Source organism: Rhea americana, unplaced genomic scaffold (assembly GCF_003343005.1).
Source record: "Rhea americana isolate MKP2758 unplaced genomic scaffold, rheAme1 scaffold_22, whole genome shotgun sequence".
In the NCBI taxonomy this organism is placed as follows: Eukaryota; Metazoa; Chordata; class Aves; order Rheiformes; family Rheidae; genus Rhea; species Rhea americana.
In genome coordinates, this window is record NW_028186329.1 from 548,326 (window position 1) to 572,345 (window position 24,020).

A 24,020-nucleotide genomic window follows, 5' to 3' on the forward strand; every position below is an offset into this window, starting at 1 on the left:
CGTATGAGAAACGGTGTCAACAGCTTCTGAGCAAAAAGCACATTTTCAGGCCAATGTATAGAAACGCTAATCATAGCAGCAGCCCACAAACCCATAGTTTTGGATTTTAACACAGCTGCCAAGAGTGCACGTATATTGAATTAACCTGGTAACTCACCTCTGTTTTATGTATGTATGGGATGACGAAGAGTGAAAGAATAAGAGTAGGGAGAGAAAAGAAAGTAGAAAAACTACAGTACCATAGCTAAGACACTGCTCTCTTTCTTGCTATGTACTATATCAACACTAGCTTAATTATTTGAGATATTCCAAACTATTAGATGTGTTACAAAATACTTCCTTGTCTAGCCTCAATATCTGCTTGTAAATATTTTTGGAATATATGGTAATTCTATCTTTTGCCATTTCGGATTATTTAACTCCAATATAAACATTTGTAAGACTAGTTTTCTAACTCATCAATATTATAGAAGTATAATCTCATCGATTTTTAAGTAGTTGTTACTGATGTTTACCAACATAGAGAATGTGGGTCTCCAGCACACACAGGCTCTAGCACAGCACAGAAAAAGCCCTTGAGTAAACAGATTTATAACAATAAYAACAACAAAATCAATGAATTAGTTAATTCTTGTTTATTCTTGCAGGTTCAGGTGTTATGAYTGACGATTTTTGTTATGTTAGTGTTTCATAAAGAATGTAAGAAATATTCTAAGATCTTCATAAAGATATTTAAGATAGCAATGACAGTAAAATTTTAATTAATGTGTAAACAAATCCAAAATTTTTTTGTAACAGACATTAGTATCATTCTGTTAAATAAAAAAACTAATAAAAAGTGAAACTGGCTTTCAAAATAAACCATCCAACTGAGTTTGAAATAAGATGGTAAAGCCATCTCGAAAGAGAAGTCAGCTATACTTATTTCTGACCCTTCTAGTTTTATTAGAGATGCACTAAAAAGTTCAAGTGACTGCATGTGTGTGTGTCTGTGTATGTGTGTATATACATATATGTGTGTGTGCATATTATATACATATATGTAAATACATAAACACAAGATTTCAAGTTGTCTTAGCACTGTAAAAAAGTAAAATTTAAAATAAAATACTTGCTATCAAAACTCATTGTAATTGCAAAAGAACTCAAAATCCAATCATTTCTCATTCCCATAATCAATGTTAACAAAAAAAAGAAGCCAGAAAATTCAGGAAAAATGGCTACTTACCAGCATTCTTAAACAAACTATCACTATTACTCCAACACATTCTAAATAGAAAAAGATAATGGCCTTTAAGCTTAGGAACCTTTTATTTCAGTGTAAAAAAAAAATCAATCTTCTCAGACAGCATGTTAGCACAAGACTCTTTCCAGCAAGTATATCTGACATTTTTAAATAATTTCACTGACCATAAAACATGGAAAAATCATAATTAAAAAAAGGYTGCTGTTCTGTGCTCAAGCCATTACAGTCACATAATGTATTATTACTAATACAGAAAAAACGGATATATTCGTGTGTTCTCAATAAGGCACATTCCTCTAGAAATGTGCATTGCATTCTGCACTAATTTATACTCCTAAGTTCCATTAACTTCAGATGATACTGAATCAGAAAGTCACATAACAAACGTGTCAGACCCCTCCTCATAGCTATAGATAAAACGAATGAGCCTAGATGAAATGGAGACGTTTTGGTGGCTAAAGAGCAATTGAACAGAATCTCTATCAGAAAAGGAGCAGACTGGTTCACAAGAAACTTTGGCGAGTTCATTAAGATTACTAGCAAAGCAAAAGTATATTGAAAGCAATGGTATGAAAACCAATTGAGAGCGCTCACATTAGCATAGGTATTTGATAAACTTCTTCTGATAGTTATTTACCAAAGAGTAAATAATTAGTTTTAACTTCAAAGTTGGACCTGCTTTGAAGGCCAGGAGATTAAATCACATGATCTCACCTAAATTATTCTATGATTATATAGAAAATTCAGAGATAACACATATGGCTCTACTAAACCTTCCATTGCCTTTAACCAGTAAGAATACGTTTATCAAATTCTCTTGCATATTTTAATATCTAGGAAAAATACAGTTTTCATGGTCCTTACTGTTCCCACTGTCTCCTACATCCTCAATACAAGTGTGTCATGAGAAGTTTGTTATTGCAACTACCAACAAGAACCTGTGCTGTTCTTCACTTTTGTTGCCTCCAGCTGCAAAAGTCTTCCTAAAAGTCTGCATAAGAAAAATACAACAGCCAGATGTATTTTTGCACTGCTGGAGAAGACTCAAGTGGTTTCTGAAGGTCCCAGTTTTTAATGACAGATTTTGCTTTAAAGGACTTGAACTCCTCACACTATTTCCCTTTATTCCTATTGCTGTGCAAAGATCCTCCATACTCAAAAATATTAGTCTGCACTCTTACAGTGAGAAGACAGATTGCAAGGGCTGATCTAAGCACAATCTACACAGTAACGAGTGACAAAAAAATCTTAACTGCTTCCTAAAAAGCTGCAGAGYAGAAAAAACTCTGTTTATATTGAAAAAAAGGAGTATTTGTTAAGCATCCATAGAGCTAAATTCATTAGGTCAGAGATGGCTCAAGTATTCAACCAGACTCATATGGGGATGGTACTGTCACTAGAGATGACAAGCAAAATTACAGACATAGAACTGGTAAAGGTGGCAAACAGTAGAAAGGGAAAGACACAAAAAAARGGCACGTTTGTTCATTAACCTCTCTCTTCCCATGAACAAACTGGGAAAGTGAAAAAGAGAAGGAAGACATCAAAAGGATTYTCACTAGGTGATCACACCAGAAGACAGTCAATTAAGACAAAAAGACTACTGGCCAAACACAAAGGTTCGAATTTCACCCAATATTTGTATGAATACAYGGCTGATTTGCTGTTCTCATGTTTTCTCACCAGCTTGTCTCCCACCACTTAGAGTAACCACAGCATACAGAGCCCTTACAACGAAGCAGTAATAGCCATACAGTGGTACCCACAAGGGATATTAAACTTTCCCAAAGCTCAGGGAGGATACCTAAAGCACCACATTTGTATTTTTAAGAAGTCACCCCCAGACATTTGTTGATGTTGCTGCCAACAGAATCTGGCAGAAAAACTACAAGCTACAAATTTTATAATGCCACTCATCAGATGTTAAATGTGTAAAAATAAAAGGGTCAAATTGCAGTCTGGTTAATCCATTTCTATTTGTTACAATACCCAGGTTTCACTTTACACTAGTCTTCAAAAACATGAGACAGTGAAAGAATGTGCAATTAACAGATGATGCTTAGGGTTATCTCTACAGCACCGAATGCTTGTAATGGAGTGAGTTTGCTGTAATACCAAGGTAAGATTTATATATCCTAGAAAACATGTTACWTGCTGATGAACAGCATAAAATTGACATAATGGTTCTTCAGGGCTATAAACGTGTTTTTTTCCTAGTTTAATTGGCAATGACTAGATTGACCTTTTCTTTATAATTGTAACTACAGTAGAGCAATTAGACAAATCATCAYCTCTATCATTTCCCACACACATTAAATAAAAAGCAAAGGATTCTCAATCACCTCTTCACATTGATGCTAAAGCAGAACAGTATTTTACACTTTAACTCATAAGTGAAAGCTGGAATTAAAGAACTTACTATAAATCATATACTATAAAGAAAAGTGACATACACTAGAAACACTCTACCTCATATACTCCCTCAAATAACCCTTTACCATGTCATAAGTGAACACTGGGGTCCTTTGATGTTACCATGATCAAGAGCTTTTTCTTGACAATTCACACTTTCACACACCTTTTGGCTCACGAAACTTAGAGCTCTGGTTTTATAAGTAGTAAAATAAGTATCTGCCTTCATATAGGCCCTGCCTAAATAACCTGTGCAGGTTAAGAAGATTTAGAGATTCCTAATAATTAGATTTTACATTGGATAATTCTATATTAGAACTATCTGCTCATTTTTCATTAAACCTTCCTCTCCTCTGCAGGTTCTTACTGTGTGATGCCAAAAAGTGAGATGACAAAACTACAATATATGCTGATCTCACTGCTACCCTTCTAATCAAAATATGGTCGTTATGGCTAATGGGACGTTACAGAGATTAGCGTATTTTAAGAAGAGACTACTTCACAAGGTAGACAAGCACAGCTGCTTGCAAACTACAGGTGGAAAACCATTACCTGGTTTTCCACCTCTGGAACGTGTAAGTGTAATTAGGATTTTAATCCAATTTTAAAGAGTGATGTTTCTATGAGATTTATATCAAGTTTCTGAGCCTGAGAATAAGTTCATAAAGCAGATTAAAACTCATAGTATCATATCATTTTATCTAATATTTCTCAAATACTATTTATTTTTTGAAGCATGACTTTAAAAGTCTTGCCACTGCACATTTATCAGTAAAACTTCTCCACATTCACAACATACTGTCTTTATAGGAAATTCTCTTTAAAAAATTCACTTTGAAGTTCCAGAACAAGTTACATATACTATGCATATATATGTTTCGTATTTCAGTGCAAAAATTGGTCTCCTGAAGCACTAAAATATTACATTATAAGATGAAATCTTTATGACAGAAAGATAATCTCTATTTATACAGTTAAAATAATGGTTTAAAACACCTGTAAGTCTCACATTCTGGAGATATCTTGTGATAATAATATTGCATATATTTTTTGAAATAATTTCTGTTTCAAAAATTTGAGGGGACTTTGTGCCACTCTTGTCTCAAGAAATTTACAAATATATTGCTATTCAAGTGTTACCTTTTAACTGAAAACATGGCTGCACCTAAACTAGATGAGAAATAGGTTTTAAGATAGTGTAATTTGAGAGCTGATTCTCCTCCAATGTACCTAAAGAATTACCTATTTATATTTCCTGAAGCAAGAGCTCTAAGTATTTGGTATAATGAAAGTTACTTTGAGGCAAGTATCTATTTAATGCCACTATTTTCCAGACATTTGCTGAGACTAGTTGTGACAGGCAATCGGCAGTATGCAAACGAGAGAGAGTGATTATATGGCCTTCTCTCCTGATACAGTGACTAGCACAATTTGCAGTCTCAGGAGGGGGAATTTTATTTTGCTCTGCTCTTTATTTTACCCTCGTAAGTAATACTCAAAGTAGCTACGTAAAAAGAAGGTATAAAGCGTGATAAAATCATTTCCTGAATAGAAATTAAAGATCTAGTGATACATTTTAGGTGTAATCTCATTTTTGGGGTCCTTGTCTTATGACTCAGGGCTACAAAAACTGGGCTTGCCTAGGGAAGTTACTATATGAAAATCATCACCTCAATTACCAAAGAACTGTACCACAAGACCAGTTTTGCTCATCTACTGTCCTATAGTAGCGTGCAGGGTCTACAATCAGAGCTTCTCACCGTACAACAAATTTACTAATAGCTAAAGGCATAGAAAAAAGCCCGCTCTCCCACCCCTCACAGAGCTAGGGCATACTGCTGGAGCCACCGCTTTCCAACAGCGGTTGGAAAGACAGGGCTGAACACCATGTGAAACGACATACAGGCATAGGCTTAGCTCAGAATGGCAGCAATAGAGAATATAAAAAAGATAAATAAAGGGTAGAAGACCTGGCACGCAAGCAAATTAGAAAAGATGGTCGTCGGCGAGTGAACGGATTTTTTAAAGGACAGTTAAGTGAATCTGCAGGGAGCTGTGGTACCGTGAAGACAGACGGCCTGAGAAAGCCAAGTACCAGTGAGTCAAAATTGCCCAGAGCCGAAACTGAGTGAGCAGCCTCAGATAACGTCACGGCTCTCCACACCGCGCAGAGGGGTTGAGGGCAGCCGAGGAGCCTTCAGGCCACCCCGACTCTTTGCCAACCGATCACACAGTCAAGGTGCAGCTCTAGTCCTTACAGCCGCTTCCAGCTGCAGGAGAGCACTGCTATTTTCTTCTGGCCCAACCAAGCAGCCACAGCTACGCGCTGACCTGGCGATCACAGAACGCATTTGTAGCAACACGAAATTATCTCGAATGCAGCATGGTTTAACTCCAGCCGTAATTCTTGCTTAAAGCATGGTTACTTGTTTGAGAAGTCCTAATTTACCAGGAAAAAAAGCTAAACTACAATTTAAATGACATTTTATAGTCACATAAACGATCTTTCTTCCAAAGACATATACAGGCTAAAAAAGACTCTTTCCTCCACAGCACAATATTTATGCCTAAACAAATGGAAATGTCTCTCAGACACGCAGGGCAAAGTTAGAGGCTACGTTCTGACAGATGCATCAACAATCGAATTTGGATTGAAGCTGATAAAAAACAAATAAGCAATCATTAATATTTTAAAAAACCTCTAGAGACTAGAGTACAATCTAGAAAAGAAAGAAAAAAATCAGCACCTCTTATTATTTCTATCTTGGCTGTTTGCCTTTTGGCATCACATTAAAAAAAAAGAAAGCAAATGCTTTCGGGAGTTTTTGACAAAGGTTATCCTTCACTTAGTGCCATTTGTAATGCAAAGTTATGGAAGAGATTATAAAATAGATGATGTTACATAAAAGCAAAAATGAAAAACAACGTGAAAATTACAAAAAAAATTACAAAAAAGGTTAGGCATTTTATATTCCTATGCATTACAATACAGTTTTGTACTTATTGGACTGACATGTTAGRAACAGTAGTTGGAGATCAAGTTGTCCATAAAATCCATTGATTTAGAAATAAATAATTATCTTATTAGATGATCTATGTTATTAGATCAGTATTTTCATAAAAAATTGCACATAACAGCAAAAATTCAAACTCCAACTCTTGTGCCAATTTTAAAAATAATCATAGTTTGACATTGCTTCATAAAATTCACTAAATTCATTAAATATGTGGATCCATAGATGTATTTATATATCATCAGTTTGGTCAGAGTGTATCAGGACACAYGTTTGCAATCTTTATTCRGCCAGTAATTGACAATTTTGACTGTCAAGATCTCAGAGATATATGCGTACTGCATAGGAAAGCAATGAGTCAAAACATCATGCTATAAACAAAACTACAACTGTGTGTGCTATTGACAAACCTTTAAAAATGCTTATTTTAAAACTTGGCATCAAAAATTTTAAAAACTTAAGCAAATCTACACTAATGATCAATGACCTTCAATACTCCGATAAAACTTCTTYCAAAACAAGACAGTATTTTACTTTGAAAAAGAAATTTATGAAACAGAGCAATGAAGTACTTGTTGTTATGTAGTAACAGRATAGCCAACCACATTTTTAGAGACAGAATGACACAAAATCTACTCACACTAGTATCTTTTACTATTTTAGAGCACATGCTTAAAACAAAACAATAGTTGTATCTGAACAGGCCTGAAAGTAAGTGCTTGTCCTTAGAGGTGAGGAGATCAGAGAATATAGAAGAGGTTATTCTAATGAACTGAATTAAGAATATTTTTATATTATACTCACTCTTTCAAATGTAATTTATGCAGACTGTGTAATTCATTGAGCTGCAGAGTAGAAATACGATTTGTGAAAATGATTGATACTGCAAGAAGTACCTCTATCTAAATGCAACAGACAAGAAAAATAGCCCTAGCCTGTARAAAGTACTCAAAAAAAAGCTTTCATTCGTATTTTTATTTCACTTCTGYTCTTTTGAATTGTGAATCTTACATTTTTAAAACAACTTTTTATCCTAGAAGTTCAGAAAGTGCTATTATAAAATGGATTTTCTTTGTTCAACTATGAACTGAGGGTTGAYGGTAACTTGTAATTTCTGAGCTACTACTTTTACTATGCGAAAACAGGAATGCCATCACAGTCAGCCACAACCTCTGACAAATATCAGCAATTCTGCTGCTGCTGCCAARAAAAAGACCAAAAATAGGCAGGAAAACAGTCCGAATGCAAAGCACTGAGAACAACAATGTTGCATAGAATATATTTTATTTGTTGTTTGGCTGCCCCAAGGGAGCTTAATATCATTCTGAATTCCTGCAACAGTCACCCAGACCAGAAGACAACTAGTGGATGAAAGCTTGTGTACACACTTCTTATTTTTCCCCTGCTGAAATGGTAAAGGAAGGACAACACAAACCTTCCAAACCAAATGAAGCTGGCCAATATTTAATTAATATATCTGAAAGTAGAAATGTGACTACATTTTGCTATACAGATTAGGGAAACACTTTCTTGAAATTCTAAATTCTCAATTATATTACTTTATTATTAGCTAAAAGCACAACTTAAATCATTTTATACAACATCTAGAACACAGAAACCAAATTCACCTGGATGTTTATATGAAAAGACTAAACAACTACAGATTTACACTACTCTATTTGAATTATTTTTTAGTGAATTTAGTCACCTACTAGTAAAGAGAACAAGAACAGGTATAATACACCATTCATACTCCAAATTTTTAACCAGTTTCATATCTTTATGGTTTTTAAAAAGCTATATTTTTTTTAACTTCATCTTCAGCCAAAATAAAATTCTAAAAAAAAAAAAATCCCCACTCTCTCAATAGAGCCTATAAATCTCAATTTAGAGGCTCTCTAAAGAAAAAGTCAAAGCACTGCATACAAATTTGTAGTAAACAGATACAACTGAAAACTATCAAGTGAAATATATATGTAGAGGATAAACAATAGACCTATCAAATTCAGAAGGCAAAACCTTCTGCTTTAAGTACTTTATTCACAGTAGGAAACTACTTTTAATATCTAAAAAGACCACAGGAATATTTGAGTGCCATCTGACAGGCCTGCCTTAGTGATATTTGATTCACTGTTCAATCTCACAAGTTATTGTTTTGCCTCGTTGATACATAGTTGCCAAGGTCAGTATGGAAAAGCAACTTCTASGACAGAATGACACCTAGGCTTTGTGAGTAAAATTTTTCTTAAAAGATTCTGGTAAGTGAGTACTTGAAGGGTGCCTTTTACTCTGAATAATGTAAACAGACACATTCTCAGACATCGTAATCAAGCAGTCAGGATCAAAACAAACAAACAAACAAGGCTGCCATTTTCTTGCCTTTCCTGCCTCCAGCTTTGGCACTCAGGATGCATCTAGCACGCCTGATCCTTTGGTCAATATTAATCTGAAAGCATGGCTTCAACAAAATGGTATTATTGACTGATACATTACATTACTCCTGAAACAAACAAAACTTTTATTCTCTCAGATTTAGAAAGTAACTTGCATATAACTCTCTTCTAAATATAAGCAGGAGACTTAGTCTTAACTTCTGCTTTTGGGAAACGTACCTCCACATGACCAATTTTTGCCTCATTTTACACTGAGGCAATCTTGGAAAATGCATCCATTAGAACAGGTCCAGATCAACAAAACTCCTGGAAGAAAAATCTGATTTCATTTTGTAATAGGGATCTTGCTAGAAATAATTTCTTTTACATTCTACTTAGTAGCTACTTCTAAACTCCCAAATTAGGAAGCATTTATTCATTTAACAGCTTTAGCAAGCCTACACAAGTGCAAAAATCTGTTATTATCTAGCCAGAGAGCACAGCATACAATGTTCAGAGTTTTCTCTCTTATGCACACACCATATTATGTATGTACATATACATAGGTACACATACAGTAAAAATATGAAAGAAAATAAAGAAACAAAAAATAGAACTTTAATATATCTCGTGAAAGAAAAATAAGTGAAAATAAACTGGGAAAAATATCAAAATATAATATGCCAAAAAACATATCAGAACTTTTAATTTTATTGCCCTCAAATGCCAAATGGAAGGCATGTTTCACAAGCATGAAATTTTGCCTCTGCTGTAAGATGCACCACGGATGGCTTGCTGTTCTGCTGATTTTTATAGAATGTTCATTTAAAAGTACATTGCTTGATTTAATAGGACTAGAATTAAAGCATTTATGGTTTAATGACTTGACACTTCTGTTGTGAACTACCTTGTCCCAAAGTGGAATAGAATCTGTTTATTTTCCTTTTGCTACGTATTCAATCTTAACTAGCCACACTATTTAAATAGCTTTCCAAGTAGGTTAGTAGTACGTTGGTAGCTTGATTTCCTTCTGACCTGTGGAAACTTGAGAAGGAAACTAGGAAAATACTATGGGCAGTATGTAATTCCTCTAGAAGATGCTTCTCCCTTTATTATTATATTTCAAGCTCACTGAAATAAAGATGAAAACCTGAAATATAAGCTAGTATGATCTGTATTTTAATTATGCCCCATTAGAAACAGGGCAATTTTATAAAGAAAATGGTATTTCATCAGTCTTTTAGGATACTAAATACTATAGCAGCTATCCTCTTTCAGTACAAAACAGAAGTAGTTAAGATCAGACACCGATGCTGATAAGAGTCTAATCCTATTTCTTTAAAGGAAAAGAAAGAAAACCATGGAGGGGAGGAGTTGCTTGTAACCAGAGTACAGAACAGCATGCATCATCTGGGACCCAGCAAACCTGTCCCTGTGCATGACTTTTGGAACTGCTCTTAACCGTCCTGCTGTCACAGGCTCACAGCAGTTCTATGAAATGACGTTGCCTAGAAAATTAGACTCTTATTAGATAAAAGTTAAGAGCAAGGGAAAGTAAAGACAAGAAATAAGGCAGATTAAGGGGAGGTAGTATTGGCGGAGAGAGGGGAAGAGCAAGTGCAGACAACAAATTTTCTTATTCTTCACGGTAGGCAATACCAACACCAACAAAGACATCAGTGTATCCTTTACTCCATCAGGATCTTCTTCAAGTCCTGCTTGGCCAGTACGTTTTCCAGAATTAGTAGCATGGCAAATCTTGAAAAATCAGCAGTCAGCAAGCAAGATGATTACCACGGTAAAGCTTATTCAACCTTCAGTGTTTTTAGCTGAGCAATCAACTCCAACAGCAAAYGTTAGTACAAGAATGTTCTTCAGATTATAAAAATGGTTACCAGTGAAAAATTCAGACCACATTTGATGAGTGCATGGGGTGTTTCTAGTCTTCTCTGCGTAAATCAAATCTGCAAGGTCTGGAAATCCTCCACACCTCCCAAAACTAGGCATACATGCTGGCTGAGTCTCAGCTCCCTCCTGGCACAGGACGTGGGTATATACTAGTTTCTCTCTCCCTCTGTGGGAGAGGAAACTAGATGGACGGACTGAAGGAAGTCTCAAAACACTCCTGCGTGGCTCTGATGTAGAAAATCAAATCACAGGCTATGCAGAGAAGCAAATCAGACTCACRTCAGTCATAACCCACCATTTTGCCTTCTTTTACTCTTCCTAGTTACATTCATTCGATGCTCATTGCCTACATTGCTTAGGCATCAGTCCACATCACCGCTCTCTGGTTATGTTACTGTTTGTATTCCTTGTTTCCTTATTACTGCCAATTGCAAAACAATTGCTTGGTTTCATCATGCTTCTTTCCCTTGGGCTCAACTAAACTCCTTCAGACATGCATTCATTTCTCATCTCCTTTAGCCCAAATCCTTCACAATTCACTACTCGTTGGTTAATCCTGAATTCTAAACACATAAAAATACCATCACTTATAACTAGTCATTATCAGTTCAATTAAAACCACAGAAAACTCAGCATAAAAATCCTTATTTAGTTTTAACAAAAAATAAAAAACTAAGCAGGGGAATCAGAGTTAAACTAATTGAAAGACTGAAGAGAATTAGAATATGTATCATACACATTTCTTGCTTCAGTTATGGCATGTCCCACCAATAACATGGACCGTATGTTCACTTATAAAAAAAATTAAAATTGCACAATATTTAACTTTGACTTTATAATCCATGCAGCAATGAACCGCCCAAAAGGAATTTAGAAGATGAATTATGCACCCTTCAAAACAGAATTTATGATAGGTATACTGACAGACTCCAAACAATGCAGTCAGTGCAGTAAACCATTAAGACACCCACCACTTTCTCTCTTCCACCCCCCAAAAAAATATCTATTCTGACTGCATGGGAAATTATACGTGGTAGCCTCAGAACACAACCACAATTGCAGTAAGGACTGCATTTTATTTTCGAGCACCAGTAAGTTGAGGGTTTTTTTAATTCTTCTGCACTACTTCAAGTTATACTATCKCAAATATTTTATTTGTAGAGAAATTATATATATAAAACCTTTCAGTTTTCATGATGCACTAAGGACTCAAATTTATAACATGCTGTAATTTCCATGCCTTCAGGGAACATTGCCCTTTCTTAATTTCGGTAAGGACTGTCATATAGAAAATACCAAGCCACATTTGTGTCAAGTCTGCCATTTTTAATTATTACTAATCACATCCAAGCAATTTCTCCTTTCGTTTAACAAGTGTATACCTATCTTCTAAAAATTTTTTTCATGCCACAATTCATAAAATTGTTTAGGCTGATGCTAAGTCTCTTCCACTAAATTAATAACTAATCACAGAGGATATTTATCATCTCAAGTTTCTTACATGAGAATTGTCAGACTTAATCACCTTCCTCATATTTTCACTATTTACAGAGCTTCATTTATCATACATTTCAGCTGTTTGACAACAGTGGACTGTTTTCCCCACTTCTAAAGTATGTAAAGAAAGATAAAATGGTGGCAAACCATAATATCTTGGAAATCTTACTGTTTCTGATAACATCCATTCCCACCTGCAAATGATTCTAAAGAAGTCATTTATTTTAATACCAGTGATAGGCAGAAGTAGAATTAACAGGCTACAAACTTATTAAATAGACAGTTTAGCTTAACCATAGGAAATGAACTCTGATTTTTATCTTTAGTTAACCTTTGCAGACAGTATGAGAATCATCTGTTTCAATCAAACGTTTGGATAAAAATTATTTGATAGCAATGCCAAAGGAATTGTTCTCAGAAGCATTTTTTAAAATGTGCTCAGGGCTTATTACTAGAAGCCGAAAGGAGCGGTAATTCTCACGAGCGTTGTGATTTCTGAGACAGCTGTGATGCAAACCATGCCCCCGCACTTTTTCAAACCACTTGGAGACTGGACTGAAAAGTAATGCACCATTTAAAGCAAAGAGACGCAGAACAGCACGCTAATATGGTCACTGGAAGTTTCTGCAGGAATTTTGTTTTGCATTACTGAGCACAGTAAGATGGCATTCTTGCACAGTATTGCACAATGTAGGCCAAAACTAAAGCATGATATTAATTTGCTGAAATAATGAATGAGCGACAATTTGCAAGTCTACCAAATGGAAATACTTTGGCATAAACGTTACCTTAGAGTTGAAATGAAATACTACAGAATGCCTACTTGGATAATAACAGTCAGGAGAATCATGCAACTTCACATTTTAATTGATTAGGAAAAGAAGTGACCCCATATAACCTGTAAATAGTTGTGAAATGAATAGTACAAAACTGCATTTATTTATGGCAGAATATAAATAGTAGAGATAGCTGATCAGATGCCACACTGTTGCTTTTTAGTTCTTCATAAATTTGGGTCAAAGAAATTTCCATAAACATATTTATTAGTAGAGTTGTATCAGGTTTTATCAGTATTGAAAAACTCCTAGAAGTCAACCCTTTTGGGTATAATTCAAGTGAATGTCGTTATAAAACAACTGAACTGAGGTGATAAAAGAAGACAGGGATTATAAGAAAACAAATTCTTCATTGCCATCTGTCAAAAGCATCTCAAACAACTAGCAGAAAAGCAGTAATACAAATGAAAGACAACTTTTACCTAGATACGTATATGTATTCCTGGTGAATATTTTCACGGTTCAGAGTCTTCTGATTTCACTAAATCATGCTGTTACTCAGTACTATAATAAATTCACTTTACTTAACCACTATATTAAAGAATAATACTTATCATAAAATTAGAGCACTACTATATGTATTTTAAAATATAAACTACAGTCATTGTTAAGAAAAAAATGTGTTCCAAAACTATTTGGATTACTTGTGACTCTTTCCTATTTTATCAGATTATATACATTAGGAAAATGAAAAATGCTAGACAGTCAATATTTCTTCTCTTATGACACCTAACAGAACAAATTATTAAAGTGTATTTTAAAGACAGTAACTAGTAATGCATTTCAATGTCTTTACTGACTTAATATTCAAAAAACATTTCTCTTCCAAATGCATTTTTCAATTGTGGCAATATTCTCCCCTTCATCTGTTCAGATTAAATGTTCAGTAACTATAAAAGCAATAATACTAAGTTCCACAGAACCTTCTCTGCTTTCTTGGGCTATGGCTTCCATAAAGATGTAGCAGGGCATCAGCGTCAAGAAAAGGGTAGAAGAGGTTTCCTCAGTACCCTACTGTCTTGCCAAACTGAGATTAAAACGAAAAATCTAGTGGCCTCTATAATGTTACTCTAAACCAGCAAGAATATCTTAACTTGCATTTCCAGAATGTTGCTTCCAATTGGTTCCAGAACAGTCGAATTGGTAGAGATTTGATTATTAGTCCAATAAGATTATTAGCCTAATTAAATTATTAATTAGCATTATCTTTATTATACATACAGTATAAGTAGAATGCAATAGTGAAAAACTACAGATATTTGATTTTAATGGCACATTTTTGTATCTTCCTTCTGATCTTAACTTTAGATTGAAAATTTAGTATTTATTTTGAAAGTTTTCAGGTGTTATTTCAAAAATATAAACTTTTTAATACACAATTTCCACGTTCCTGAGCAAGGACTTCTTGAAAAGTCCTTCTTGTCTGCGTGACTTCACATCCCAGAGTAAAACTGACAACCTATTACTAATTTTTAAATCCAGGTCTTAAAAAAATTGAATTACAGTAATAATAAAAGTTAAGAATCAAATTTATGCCCTTTGATATCAATGGTAAGGCTCATACTGATTCTCCTTTAAGATAAGGCTCTCTTCTATCTGCTTATTTACTTCTGCAAAAAAATTAAATAAATTTCTAGACTAATCACAAAGGATTATTTTTCCATATACATTTTTTCATAATATTTAGAACAAATAGCCCCATAAACATATGCTAACTATCCTTCTTTGTCCAACTTCAATGCTGTACTTTAAATTTGAAGCATCTGAGAGTCAACCTCCAACTCATTTCACACACACACACACACAAAAGAAAAACTATGTAAGGTAAAGCAAATTTTCTTACAAATATAATTAAATATGACATTCAAAAGAAAATTTTAACAACAATATTCACTGGTGGTACATTACGTAACTTTTTTATGGAGTTTAACTTTCTGATGCAGTTGGCTGTAAATGTGCAATTAATATGCAGATATAAAAATGCAAGAGGACTCAGAGGAGATGATCTTTCAGACAACACTGGAAGTAGGAAATGAAATCAAAATTAAGAAATGCTAGTATTCTCCTACAGTAATTCATGACAAGTATCATATTATGCAAGTACAGTTGTTCTTCTGGAGGGCTTTATTATACCCCAAATCCAAGTTATTCAAAGTGACAGGAATAAGTGTCAGTGATCCTGAAGCACATTTCCATTTCAGTTAGATTAAAGGTGATGAATACCAACATGCAGCATTAGCACCTACAGTCACCACAGATAAAGTACAATTTTTTTTCTCATATAAAAATGCAGATAAGTTGATACATACAATATGTTTGTATTTTAAAGTATTTTTATTAATACAATTTCCACATCAGTATATAAAGACTTATACTTTCAAACAGGCTCCAGAATATTCACCTTAATGTGCTATTTTCCTTAATTGAAAATATTTCAGGCATTCACTAATCCTGTGGTTTATTAAAATTATAACTGTAAGAACTGGGCTACTGTTTCAGTGCCCTCTTCTGATACCAAAACACTGGGGGATCCACATACACCTCCACAGCGCGAGCTAATCACTTGCTGAGACCATCATTAGCATTGTATGCTCTACCCACAGCAAATCCAGATCAGGCCAGATGCTCCCAAAGTTGTTTGTACGGGTTCACATCATCAACTGGCAAAAAAAAATTTAAATGTTTCCCTAGCATATGGAAGGCTATATTAAGAATTTACTCTTCTATGTAATAGTGTGGAAATCCCCATATGCTCTATGCCAACAAATAYGATACTCAATCCTGTGAAAATTATTCTGTGTTAGAGACTGAGCAAAGGAAAAGCAGAGGGAGACTCRAAAAAGAAAACGCTCCTTTCTCCTGACTACTCAGCAGCACAAACATGTTAGTTTTTAGGATTATGGCCTGGCTTCCAACCATTTACTATTTTCCATCTGAACTTCTTCCATGTCTTAAATTCTTGACTACTAATCTTGTCCAAAAGTCTCTATTTCCCAGTTCCTCCACCTTGGACTACAGCCAGAAAGCTCACAGATAAGTCCTAACCATTACAGCATGCACAGACTGTCCCCTTACACCATTTACTCTGTTTTATCTACAGYGACATTTGATGAAAGCAGCAAGGGAGGGCAGTAGTTTTCTCAGAGATGGTAAAACTAGTCCAAATTCAGGTTTCCCACCTGTACTTACAGATGCATCTGTAAGACGCCAAGATGCTCATCTTCCACCACATCACTACAATGTCTGATGGCAGTAATTAATAGGACAACTTCCTCAGAGTTACTTGCTATTTTACTATGCATGGTACTGTCTATCCACCCTGTAGACACTGTGAATCTGCCTCCAAACCACAACCACAGCTTACTCTTAATAACCTCCAGATTCACAGCAAATCTCAGCACCTGCTAACAAGTCACCTACAACAAGGGCAGGACAAATGACCATCTACATAGCCTTCTTGAGATATTATGGCAATAATACTTGGCACYATCCACAGAGGAAGGACCAGACAATGTTCCTGAATGGCTAAGAACTATTGTATTGTGACTGGAAAARTCTGCAACTAATTTTGTTATGCAAGCAGACCCTTACATTGGATAATTTGCAGTGCTACAGGCACCAAAATGCCTCACTACAGCTCAGRATAAAATTCCTTACCTTAACGGTTAACAAAACGTGCACTGTTCTCTGCTCCATGATGTTTATTACAAGAAAAAGAGATACATCAGAGGCTGACAAACATTCAGTACAAATGCTACTAAGGATGTGTTTTATCAAGAAACATGACTTAAGTAGGCAGAAATACTCTTAAAGATTTTGCAGTCTGTCTTTACGTGCATTAGTAAATGGAAGTAGACATGAATTGTAACTCCAAGGCCACAGTGGTAAGATTCACGACAGAATGGTAGATTAACTGCTGCTTGCTTCTTGACCACGTATGGACACATTACAGAGCAGATGTTCCCCAAAATTTTCTTAGAAAAATCGCACAGAAAACTCTTGCTAGTATGTGCTGCTGCACTTTCCTGAATCCAACAGGAGCTTTATTTCTAGGTGTCACCATTTTTATTGCATCAATTGAAATTTGATAGAACAAATGCAACAGTCATTATGACAACATTAAGGCAGTAAAGATATTTAAATCAAATCGCAGTGTGTATTACTCACATCACCATGTACAGAGATTCAACATTTACTCCTGTCCAAATGCAAAGACCTGAGGTAATCTATGACGCATACTAACAAAAATAGAAGTTTTATTTTCTTCATATTTGAAACAAGTAGTAGGAATTTGTATTAAACCAACATAATAAATACTAGGTGAAGCTTTTGAGTGAGCTGTAATACTTAGAGGAAATCATAAGATTAATTATTCTAATAGGTCCTTTTAAGATCTTCTTTAACTCCAACTTTTAAAAGGTTGTTTTACAAGTCACTATAAGAGACATTTTTTTGTATGTTTAAACAAATTTCAAGACTATCTCAAGTAAACATAATTTTGCCTTAAGTAAAATGAARTTAATTTTTACTGTTCTATGTATGCCTTGCAGACATATATTTTTTAAARTAGCTTTAATCAAAACAGGAAAAATAATAGTTCTTGCACGTGGGAAGGAGTCACAGCACCATAATCTTGGTAAGGATTTGCCACACAGAGGTCTTGCACTCTGAAAGCTGCAGCTCCTTTCAGTTATTTAGCAAGAAATGTAATGGTCACAGCATTTGATATAACACTAAGTCAAGAGCAAGAGAGCACTGCAAAAGTTCTGAGGCCACAGACTTGCTTGTGGAAAGAATTTTTATGAATTTCTGGAAACAATAAAGAAATCTAAAGTACAGTTTTAAAAAACCGTGATTTACTTCTATCATAAAACCTACCAATACTCTACTACCCGTAACAGATAATTCATAGATACACCTTTAAACTGCACAGAATTTTTTAAGAAATGAAACAGTTGCTAGTTTTCCTTCAGTCTGTATTCTGCAGGAAAGRGATGGAGGAAAAAACAGTTTTCCAAGGCTTTAAAGGCAAAAGAAATGAAACATTCTAGAAAGCAAAGCGACTCATTAGTTTTGTAGAATTCTGGGGTACAATCCACATCTAAATGGATCTCGTAAGTAAGCAGACTTGACAAAAGATGGGATAAAAAARGGGGGACACTAACCTAATTTTATTTTTTATTCCCTTGAGTCAGGTAAATCTTAAACTGGTTCTATCTTGCATGTGGTAGAAACTACGATGAACAAAAGGTTCACTCAGAGGCAATGGGATGCAGAAAAGCATCTCCTCTAAGAGCCATTGCTTGGCATCAAACAAAAACCAAACAGATAAAGTTCATCCTGCCTTAAATCATTAATGAACCATTTAGTCATCAATTTACTAAGGCTATTGAATTTCCTTATTAAACACCTGAGTAGCCCTGTGAATTTCCAAAGGATCGCTCCTACCCAAAAGAGAGTATGATCGTAATACTAAGCTGAATTGGTGCCAATCTTATTGAAGTCCGGTAGTTGCATTTGATTAGCAGAAATCCACATTCCTGTTGTTTGGTTTTCAGCCTTTTAAATTTTGTTTTTTAAATGTCAGAGGTGGAGGAGAGGCATATTTCTGTTAAGGCTAACATTTGGAACTTCATCTCACTTGTGAAACAGGAAAAATACTTGAGTTGCCAAATTACAATGTCTACGCATAAGATTTAAACAGGRTAATAATTATTTTCCAAATTCCTTTTCTGTTTCTTTGTTTGGTTTTAGCCAGAAGCTAATTTAAATAGTCCTCTGTAAGCAAGTTTAGGTATTAGTCACACGTTGATCAAGTACAGACAGGTATGATCAGAAACAGAAAAAAAAATAGAGGAGAAGGGAGAGAGGCAAAAAAAAATCAATTGTCTGCAAAGTTTGAACACAATAGCAGGTTTTCTGTCACTGCTGGTAAAGGTTTCCTTCTCTTGTTAATCTCCAAATTGTAATTAGACTTGATATGAAGTATTATAGCTATATGCATACAATTAAAAACACATATTTCTCATTCTAATTAAATAGTAATTTCAAGAACAGTTTGCCAAGGATAAATTTGGATGACATTAAGTAGAATGTCCTACTCMAAATGCTCATGCAGAAAAGTATACTATTTTTAATTACTTTAATTAAAACCTGAAAAGCTCCTGTCTTTTAAAATTTACAGTTTTTCCTTAGCATTTTTTCTGAATCATTCTAAAATTTTCCATTACAGCAGCCTTATTCTGCATATGCAAATAAGCCTCCGTAGACAGAAAGAACTAATGCAATTAAATGCTTTCAAAAMCACTGAAGTTATATTATGGGTCTGACCTAAATCCACAAAAACAAAAGACAGTCTTAAAGATTAAAAATGGATATAGTAAAAGTTCGATGGTACTTCCTTTCCATTCAATATATTTATATTTCAGTATTTTTACAACATTATACTTTTACTAAAATCTAAGCTCATTTATACTTTAGTACATTTTTAAAGATTTTCTAAAAACTTGTAAGAGAGTATGCTAGAAATAATCTGTAGACAAGGGGAATAAACAYGATTTCTAAAACCTATCTTTCCGACTAGTATGAAACATTATTTAGAATATCTGAAGTGAGAAGTAATATGTTGGTTTTATTTAAAATACTCGTTATAGTTTTTAACACTGCTGTGTTAGAAGTCATTCAGAAAGTTCTTTCCAGTTCATTTTAAGGCAGTGGCTTTGATCAATTTTCTCAATAATTTAAAAGGAAACTCCCACTTTTGAAATTCTATGCATTTTTTTTATTATTTTTCATCCTATCTACAASGTAACTATGTATCCTTCATGTTTATTTACTTAATCTTAAAATAAATTAGCTKATCAAAGGAGGGAATACATCAGGAGTAGAAGAGTATTGCTCAGAAGGAAAAGCTTAAGTTAATACCTCAGTTATTCCTTAAGTCTCACTTTACCTTTGTTGCCCTAAGACGAAGGACATCTTGCTTTCTAAACAAACATGAAATCTACTACTTAACCCACAAGCAGATTATTTTCTTACGAAGTCAAATGTCTCATTATTTGTAGCATATAAGTGTGTTTAAATGCTTCCACCTACTGAAGAATTCTGAATAGCAACTGTACRTTTCAATCACAAGTATTAAAGAGCACATTCTCATTTAGTCTATAGCAAAACATCGTATTAGGGCTATTATTCCATTAATAAGTGAATCTCTCTCTACTACAGAAACATATAGAAAAATTTGTTTAGATGATTTACCCAAAGCAAGCAAGAACCTCAGAAAACAGGTGCTTGCTTTTACTGATCTCCTCCAAACCCCCCCCAGGCACGAGGAATTATTCTCAAATAATACAATGGGTTAAATTTGCTTTTTACCAGTTTTAGAGGCTATAATGAAGTTACCTGTCATTAATGATCCAGTTCAGACAGAGATTGAGGGAATTAAGGTTTTTGCATCTCTTTACTATTTCCATCACGGTTTCATTATCCAGTTCTGTGATATGACGTAGATCCAAGCTGGAAAGATTTCTTAGCTATTGAGACAAATATGATAGAAAGAAATAATCTGAAACTTATCCATATACATAACTGTTATAAAAATTCTTAAATTTTCTGGAAAGCTAGACAGAAAGAYAAAGTTACTATATTTTCTGCAAAACAGGAAAAATACCAGAGATAATCACACAATCTGACTTCTAGTATCTAAAAGCTATACTTAAATTTGGATTCAGGCAGGCTCTCAGTTAGTCCAAGAACTCAGATCTCTCTCCCACCTGGTCCATGTCACCTTTAATAGGGGTGTAGGCCTTCCTCTTTTTACTACATAGAGTGTAAGACAACCATTTGTGTACTTAGATAGGAATACCTTCTCATTTCATTTAAAAAAGGAGAGGGGGAGGAGCAAGGAGGGGAGATAGAAAGTGTATTTTCCTTCCGATTCAAATACGTATCATTAAAATTTCCAGAAATCTGAGACTTTACAAACCGAGTAAATATCACATCATTTCCAGAAATTGCAGTATTTATACTGTATTCTTACCTGCAYAGCCATCAGAAATTCAGAATAACAGAATTTGGAGTAGAACAGTATGATTTATGATCTATGCATTGGGTAACTAACATTAATCTGATTTATTACCATTGTTAATAATTACAATGGTCTTCAAAAGCAAACAAAACTCCCTTACTACTTTTATGAGTCATGAATTCACAGAAGGAGACAGATTTGAGGCCAACATTTACAATTTTCTGCAGCATCCTCAAACAATGGATCAGTTTAGCCACAGTAACTTCYAAGTGTTGTTTGCCTTTTAAGATGTCTAAAATAATCTCTTATGCTGTGGAACAAATAATTGCATTAGGTAATAYTGACACTTTAATTAAATTTACCTTCCTTGTAAGAGAGAATAATAATCCTTTTCAGKGATTTAAGTCACTAGGGATTTGATTAAGTAAAGACACACAAGTGAGAACGTGTAATTGGTCCACTTCAGCAGTTACAAATATTAAGTCAAGGTATTTAAGAAAAAAATGACRACTTCAAATGGAATTAGTCTTTAGAAAAGGTGCTCTGGCGTTTTGTTCCAGAAGTTTTTATCATTCTTCAGTTTAAAACTCTGCTGAACAAGCATAAATTTAAGGAGCGGGAYCTCTGAGAAACAAGTGCAGAATATTTCTATAGGAAGCAAGGAAAAAGTATTCCTGCCATTAAAATGCTATGCCAGCYGTACTGTTGAACTGCTTGTTGTGACCCCACTGTACTTCTGATACTCTTTTTATTTGCTTATTAGAGAGAGGAGCACGTGATGATTGATGGTGTGTTGGTAATGAACAGATCTTGCAAGCTCTGTCTCTCTGTATTTCATGCATACTGCTCTAAGAAGTGGAGCAAGTAGAGAATTTATTTTCTATGCACCTCAAAAAAGGTCACATTGAATCCCTCAGTTTTCTGCAAGAATGGCAAAGAGGAGGGAAAGCTTAAAGTAGCTTGGATTTTCCTTACCTTCATACAGCTATTCACATTAGATAATTTAGCACCTCATTGGCCTTTGTACTATAATGGCAATAACATGGCCAGTTCCTGTGATATACACTGAGGTCCTATGTGGAGTTCTAATAATGCAAAATAATGAGTACTTTCTCAAATGTGCTTCCTGTACATATAGAATTTACTATATTGCTGTTTTGTAAATAAACTGCCAGCACAAACTCTGACAAATTATTCTGATTGTGTTTCATGTATCTAGCTGCACAAACAAAAACCCAGCAGCAATATGTAAAAGACTTCTCCACTTAACAAGAGATCTATAAATAAYAACATATTGTTAAACTGGAACACTTTGTTTCTGCTTTCTTAGTATGTTTTCACACAGTATGTGAGGGCTGACTAACTTGATTCCCAGAAAGCCATGGGCTCTAAAGAAAAATTTAATATATATACTTCCTGCAGCAGGACAATTTTGTCAAATTTTGATTTAGCAGATTACCACAGTGATTAAATTCTCCATGTGCTCCCATGATATTCATTTCTATACTAACCTTACTCGAGTTGGTATAGCCCCTTATCCCCTATTTATGAAATAGGGAATGAGGCACAAATAAATTCACCATGATCACACACGGAGCTTGTGATGATAATGGAAATTAAAGTCAGATCTCTTGAACCCATCAAAGTACAAAATCATCTTATATAGGGCAACAAATTCTACAGCATAAGAAACAAATCTATTGGACAAATCAACAACATGCTCTGCCACAGTAATCAAACGTTACCAGAAGACCTCAAAGACAAGCAGAGAACATTATGTCAAAAAGCTAAGTCCTAGCTAAAACACACCCTCTTGTAGACAACATTCTTCATTACGAGCAGGTAATAAAACTGCTCTGTTCATTCTCTGTCACTGTTGCTACTAAAAGGGTAAATAATATGAGCTTTCATTAAAGATAAAAGAATGCATGAAGGTCCACGTTCCTTGAAAACGATCTCTAATTCACCTAACTTCAGATTAGGTGACAGTAGTTGAGGCAAAGATGAATGCAGTCCCAGTAAAAAAAGACTGTTGTACAGGTAGACTCAAAAACTACACTGAAATCCTATTAGAAGTCAGTGACAAAATTAATGATATTTAGAGTAACTTTATCCTTGCTGTCACAGGAGAATGATCACTCCCACATTGCTTCTCACTTTCACATAATGGTCTATCACTATATTCAATATACACAAAAGTCAACCATCTCTTGCCCTTTTTACTGACACATTCCTTCRTTTCAAACAGCCTACCTCATACCTGACCTACCTGCTGAGTTAAATCTCTTTTATCAGACATAAGGTACTTGATCCAGCAAACCCTACCACCTCAGAAGTTTGAAGAGGCTGCTTCTAGGTGGTGATGGCACACTAGATAGGAACTCTTCAAGTATAATGGGATCTATACAGCCTCAGTCTTGCCACTGCAGAAGAGTAAATGACTTTCAAGGTCTGGAGGACAGGAAACACATCCCCTTAAGTACTGGACTCCTCACATGATTTTGACTGATCTGAAAACAGCAAGTAAAAAGAGTACTTCTGTACCTACTTAAATCACAGGGACCAGTATGCATTACCAGTCAGGAAATTGTTTTAAACATGTGTGAAACCATTTTTTATTTTTTTTTTTAAAAAAAAGAAAGAAAGAAAGAAAAAGGTTGATTCTCTAATTCCAAATGCCATGCTTATTCTTTTTTTTTTTTTTTTTTT

General features: G+C 34.6%; 1 protein-coding gene across 1 annotated transcript in view; it reads right to left on the reverse strand.

Annotated features, from left to right (window-relative positions):
* The window catches only part of FBXL17 (F-box and leucine rich repeat protein 17), a 289,747-nt gene that overhangs the window by 166,945 nt on the left and 98,782 nt on the right, over positions 1 to 24,020 (reverse strand). The window contains exon 7 of the mRNA XM_085305322.1: positions 20,687 to 20,817. Within this exon, the coding sequence (XP_085161448.1) occupies positions 20,687 to 20,817 (131 nt within the window). The remainder of the gene's footprint in view (positions 1 to 20,686; positions 20,818 to 24,020) is intronic.